The sequence below is a fragment of the Acartia tonsa genome, chromosome 12 (assembly GCF_053477335.1).
Source record: "Acartia tonsa isolate MP-2025a chromosome 12, ASM5347733v1, whole genome shotgun sequence".
NCBI lineage: Eukaryota > Metazoa > Arthropoda > Copepoda > Calanoida > Acartiidae > Acartia > Acartia tonsa.
The window spans coordinates 41,554,586-41,561,492 of record NC_137271.1 but is presented as its reverse complement, the minus strand read 5'-3'; the positions used below and the strand labels follow the sequence as shown (position 1 = coordinate 41,561,492).

The 6,907-nt window shown below is 33.6% G+C and overlaps 1 protein-coding gene across 2 annotated transcripts; it reads left to right on the top strand.

The window, feature by feature from the left end:
* The first annotated feature begins 5,746 nt into the window (after positions 1 to 5,746).
* Positions 5,747 to 6,846, top strand: LOC145333151 (AP-2 complex subunit alpha-2-like). 2 transcript variants are annotated; one of them, XM_080178302.1, is made up of 2 exons: positions 5,747 to 5,904; positions 6,620 to 6,846. In XM_080178302.1, the coding sequence occupies exons 1-2, from the start codon at positions 5,764 to 5,766 to the stop codon at positions 6,695 to 6,697; spliced, it is 219 nt and encodes a 72-aa protein (XP_080034428.1). In that variant the 5' UTR covers positions 5,747 to 5,763; the 3' UTR covers positions 6,698 to 6,846. The 2 variants fall into 2 exon arrangements, 1 of the variants encoding a protein (XP_080034428.1); XR_013884473.1 differs by lacking the exon at positions 5,747 to 5,904 and adding an exon at positions 5,911 to 6,174.
* The last annotated feature ends 61 nt before the right edge of the window (positions 6,847 to 6,907 follow it).

Here is a 6,907-nt window from a genome sequence, read left to right as displayed (position 1 = left end):
ATACTGGTACCAAAAGTTTTAAAACAACGTTTACTTATTAGTTAGCTGAAAAGTTTTGCGTACTTTTTTTCAAATTTATATTATTTCCGTGTATTAATTGGATAATTTTTTGTTGTTTTTTAATTGTCCATTGTCTTATCTCTTAAGAACTCTGAGTCATGTTTTATCTTGAAAGTATTTGAGTTTTGACCTGGCTGTACTTTTGTATACTACAGAAAAAAAAAATGCTGCAACATTTGTCAAATTTTTTCCTCCTTAGTTCTTTTGTATGCATGGGTATAGGGGAAATGTAAAGTTGTCCAGAGATCTAAAGGGATAAGACCATGGCTGATAAATTGATGTATATCCCTGATAATAATAAACAAAAGTTCCCCTTCTGTAGATTACAATTAGTGGTTAACACATTTGGACACTCAACGTTGAAAACCAACCAAAAAAATTCAATGAAAAGTCCCCAAATTTGTTAAGCCAACGAAAACGTTATCTAAAACTTTGGGGATTAGTGTATTAAACAGTCTAATGTCGTTTTTTTTTTAGGGGCGAAGATACTTTATAATTATGAAGTCAGTAAATCCGCTTAAACTGACATTATTTTTATGACACCTATAATATTAAAATATTTTTACCTAGGGGATAAAATTTACATTTGAAGGGAGGAAATAACCCCCATAAATGTTTTTGGGAGGAGGACAAAGTTTCTCAAAAATCAGCCATATGACGTCATAAAAATGGGGGATTAACCATCTCTTTTTTAGGGGTTTTCTTTCCCACTTCTCCTCTCATTTTTATGACGTCACATTGCTGATTTTTCCGACAATTTGTCCCCCTCCAATGTCAAAAAAATTCCCATGATTTGTAAAAACTAAGGGCTGTCATCACTGACGCAAAAAGCCCACCAAAATTTTGGGAGGTTTTTAAGAGGGTATATAATCCCATCACCCGCGAAAAATAATTAGAATAAGGTGGCGGAGGGAGGGAGAATTATGGGTCACCCATTTACTTTTTACTCAAGGACAAAGGATAGTCTTTCTGGGCAACAATTCTAGGAAAATCACGAAACCTACTCTAAAAACCTTATAGGGTACAGAGCAAAAGAGAAGGTGCAACATACTTGTATTTTGTAGTATTGTTCAATTCAGAAGGTATAAATCATAAGCTATCACCAAACCTCACCTCATTAACCGTCTGTTTTTAGAATCAAAACAAAGGCTTCTTACTAAACAATTTAGAATTAGGGAGATTTAAAAAATATTTTATAACACTTCCTGAAATTAAAATCTTTACATTTTTTTCTTATTCATGATATTTGTAACTGTTTACAAACAAAAACAAAATATTTCAACAAATTTTTAATCAAAAGCACTTTGATTAACACCTTGATTAACCCCTCGAGGCAGGTTAAAGCAAAAGTTTCAAAATGATTCAATAACTAAAAAATATCTCACTATATAAATCTATAAAAAAAGAAATTGGACAAATTCAACCCTAACGAATTGGATCTTTACAGAAAAATTGAAAATAATTAGAAAATAATCTAACTTATGCATAAAGCTTAAAATTAAATTAATTGTTCATTACTTATTAAACAAGGATGACACCATCTATGAGAACAAAGCTCTGAAACAGTAGGACAAATGGACATTAACACTTGTAGAATGTCAGAACTGAATAATCAGAATATAAATGTATAAGAGTCAAAGCAAAATTGTAAGTAAAAACTGCTTGATAAAGGATAATGTTTATGGACATACTTACATTTCTGGGACATGATTATAGAGTTGCTTCGCTTATAATAATGTACTTTGTTGTCACAGGAATCACATAAAAATTTGTCCATGTTTAAAATGGACATACGGACATTCTGGTAACGATTATGGAGTTGCTACGCTTGCTAAATCATACATACTACAGGAATCACCTGCAAAGTTTTAAAATGATTGGACAATTCTAACATGCCTATGGACTGACCAATCCTAATTATAGAAAAGCTTCTCCTTGAAAAAAATAACCCTAAAATATAAAATACTAAATTCTATTTGAAGATCTAAGACTTAATCTAAAATAAGCATAAAAAAGCATATATTAGGGCTTTACCACAAAGTTGCCTATCAAGCACTGTTCCCCTCCTTTTTAATTTTTTTTTGGTTACCTTTGCTATACCAAAAGGAGTAGTTCCCCTTTGATCGTTTTCAATTTGCTTTACATTAATGGCAGGGAAATGGTGGGGCTCTGTGCTCTACAAGGCACTTTGGGGGAAATTACCCATATTTTAAATGATTAAAAAAGTTTGTAAGTTGTAATATTTAGAGAAGATTAGTAGTTTTTAGGTTTAATTATTGCAGTACTTAATAAATCATGATTTCAGGGAAGCTTTTTTATTTTACTTCCCTAATTCGCCACTTTCCTCCAACGTGTTTAGCCATTAGATACAAGAAGTTGCCAAGAAAGTCAAAATTAAACTACAACAAATATCATAAAATGTATGATTGTGAAAATACATAGCCATGTAGTTCAGAATTTTATTGCTAGGTGTCGTAAAAACCTTTTTTGAATTTAAATTTGTAAATGAGATAAATATTTAAACAATCTTAAATATTTTTAAAAGTATTACAGCTATCCACTCTTTAGAATTTTTAATAAATTTATTCACTATTTAACATATAATTTACGAGTAGTTTATGATTTAGATAAAATACCTAAAAGTTGTAAAAAAAGCTTTGACTTTGCTCATACATCTATAAACTGAATGTGCAGACAAACTCTGACAATCCTCTAAGCATGGCTTTTAGTAAACAGAGCAAAAAGTATTAAAATAATGCTTGAGTTTCTTATCAAATTCTGCTTAAAGTTGCTTTATCTCATCATCAAGTTTAAACTGGAAATCTAAGAAATCAGCTCTAAAGCATTGTTTGCCAGAATAGCCTTCCCTTGTCCCTGCTTTTTACTATATCCATGATTGTTTTGTAAATATCCTTTCTAATTATCTTGGGTAAAATATACACTTACAAAACTACATGCAGGGATAGGACAATGGAAGATTTATTTCGCCTCCATGTATTATACAAACAGAACAACAGACAAACAGACAGAACCAAAGAAAAACAGACATAAGAGCAGACATACATAAGAACAGACATACATACATAAGAACAGACATACATACATAAGAACAAACATACATACATAAGAACAGATGTAATAACAGAAGAACAGATATACATACATAAGAACAGACATACATACATAAGAACAGACATACATACTTAAGAACAGATATAATAACAGAAGAACAGATATACAATCATAAGAACAGACATACAGACAAAATAACAGACAGAAGGACAGTCACAAAGACAAATGAACAGACATTATACAGACATAAAGATATAATAATATACAGACTGAAAACAGACAAAGAGACAGAAGAACAGACATAAAGACAGAAGAACAGATATACATACATAAGAACAGACATGCAGACAAAATATCAGACAGAAGGACAGATATACAGACAGAAGAATAGATATACAGATAGAAGAACAGACAGAAGGATAGATGTACAAACATAAGAACAGACATGCAGACAAAATAACAGACAGAAGGACAGACAGAATTACAGATATACATACATAAGAACAGACATGCAGACAAAATATCAGACAGAAGAACAGATATACAGACAGAAGGATAGATATACAAAGATAAGAACAGACATGCAGACAAAATAACAGACAGAAAAACGGACATACAGACAGATGAACAGACATTATACAGACATAAAGATATAATAATATACAGACTGAAAACAGACAAAGAGACAGAAGAACAGACATAAAGACAGAAGAACAGATATACATACATAAGAACAGACATGCAGACAAAATATCAGACAGAAGAACAGATATACAGACAGAAGGACATATATACAAACAAAAGGATACAGACAGACGGACAGATATACAGACAGAAGGACAGATATACAGACAGAAAGACAGATATACAGACAGAAAGACAGATATACAAACATAAGAACAGACATGCAGACAAAATAACAGACAAAAGAACAGACATACAGACATAAGAAAAGACATACATACATAAGAACAGACAAACAGACAGAAGGACAGATATACAAACATAAGAACAGACATGCAGACAAAATAACAGACAGAAAAACGGACATACAGACAGATTAACAGACATTATACAGACAGAAAGATATATAAATATACAGACTGAAAACAGACATAAGAACAGACAAAAGCACAGACAGAACGACATATATACAGACAGAAAAAACAGAAATACCAACAAAACCAAAGACATACAGACATACATACAGAAGAACATACATTCAGATAAAAAGACCGACAAAATAAAGTTTAGTAAAACTTTGCTTTAAAAAATTTCTAAAACTACTTTAAATACTGTTTGACCTTAAGGAAAAGTACTTGAAAAATATTTTACGACAATTCATTTTGAGCGTTCAAGACAAAAGAGACATTTTTGTGACTTTGCTCATTTTTGTTGCAAATTTCTTTGCAATTTGTATTAATGGGGGGGGGGGGGGTGGACTAATGTCAAGATATCGTAATCCTTTTATATTAAGTAGTAAGTTTTTTTTGTCTGAAGCTTAAGATCTTGATAACTACTGAACCAATTGGGTTCTCTATTCAGATAAGCTCAACATATTTCACGTGATTTTAGGCTGTTTTATTTTCAGGTTTAAGTCTTCGGAGATGGGTTTTTGAAAGATGAATGCCGCGTTTTTTCTACATTTTTTAGACATTGATTGATTGAACGAAGATGATAGAATTTCAACAAAGTATACAACTTAAGAATTCAAAATTTTAAAATTATTATTTTAGCCATTTGTATAATGTCTAATACAGCTCTAAAAAGATGCATTAATTAATATGCAGCAAAAATGGATTGAAGATAATTTGTTTTTCTTCTATGAAGGCCGTACCAACAAAAGCGAAATAATTAAATAAATAGTTGTATACTCTGTTTAAATTTTTAAATTGAAAAAACGCAGCATTCTTTTTATGGAAACCCATTTCGTGGCAATTAAAGGTTGAAACGTTTAAACACTCAACTTTATGAATCAACCATTCAAAAGTCCCCAAAGTTGTTGACCAGGGGCGTCCAAGCTTTTATTTTTTTTTGGGGGGGGGGGGTAAAATGGCGCGCGATTTTTTTTTACCCCCCCCAAAATTTTTACCCCGGGGGTAAAATTTGCTTGGGGGGGGGGATAATTACCCCCCCTGAAATCTGTTGGCAGGGGTAAAATTTGTTTACCCCCCAAAAATTTACCCCCGGGGTAAAATTTTTGGGGGGGGTAATTTAAATTTTATTAAAAATTTAGTATTAAAAATGCGCAAAATTTTTTATTTATTACTCCCCCAAAATTATTTGGGGGGGGGGGTAAATACCCCCTCCTAAATGGTTGGGGGTGCCTACGGCACCCCTAGGGTAGGGGTAAATTTTAAATGGGGGGGTAAAATGAAAAAATTTTTGGGGGTGCCGTAGGCACCCCCAAATTCGTTTGGGGGGGTAATCGCCCCATTACCCCCCCCCCCCTTGGACGTCTATGTTGTTGATGTAACGTAAAAGATAACGATACTTAAAAACTTTGGGGACTAGTAGAATAAACAGTCCAATATCCCCTCCCTCCCTGTATAAACCGCAATAAAGTCTCTGATTGTTATGATTGTCCTATCCTTGCACCCTTGATACTGAATAGTGGAGGGCTAACGTGAAATGATGATGTCCTATGTTTTGTTTCAGCTGTTGGAGAATATTGACCCCAATCCAGAGAACTATGTGTGTGCTGGCATTATCCACACCAGGACCCTGCAGATAGGAGTCCTACTCAGGCTAGAACCTAATAATCAGGCACAGGTAATCATACAGATAGATAGATAGATTATCCACACCAGGACCCTGCAGATAGGAGTCCTACTCAGGCTAGAACCTAATAATCAGGCACAGGTAATCATACAGATAGATAGATAGATTATCCACACCAGGACCCTGCAGATAGGAGTCCTACTCAGGCTAGAACCTAATAATCAGGCACAGGTAATCATACAGATAGATAGATAGATTATCCACACCAGGACCCTGCAGATAGGAGTCCTACTCAGGCTAGAACCTAATAATCAGGCACAGGTAATCAACCTTATAGAAAGACTAACAGACACACATTAAAAGGACCTTCAGATTAGGCTAGAACCTAAAAACCTAAACCATTCATATATACTAGATACATAGTGACCAAATTACTTAGAGACTAATTGAATAAGTATAACTGATGACAGACAGTTTTACTGACTGACAGACAGAAAGCTTTATTGGTAGACAGACAGACAGAAAGCTTTTCTGATAGACAAACAGACAGAAAGCTTTACTGACAGACAGATAGAATGTTTTTCCGGTAGACAGACAGAAAGCTTTTTCTGACAGACAAACAGCTTTTTCTGACAGACAAACAGACGGAAAGCTTTTCTGATCGACAGACAGACAGAAAGCTTTACTGACAGATAGGCAGACAGAAAGCTTTACAGACTGACGTTAAATGGCTAATAGACAGAGAGATTATTTAAATTTTTTTCAGATGTACCGTTTAACCGTACGCTCCAGCAAAGACGCGGTGTCACAACATATTGTAGATGTACTCTCAAACTTCTTCTAAACTCTGCCAACACCACGAGGCGGCCTAGCATATTTCCACACTCTGCCCAGTGAGGTGCTTAAATTGATTGTAGTGTAATAAAGAGGCAAATTTACTAATGTTACTTTAAAGTAAGGATTTGATACCAAGGATGGAAATCTAAAAAAGAAGAGTTTTGTTTGAAAATATATTTTTTTCCAAAAACTAATAGTAATTACCTAAAAGCAGAGG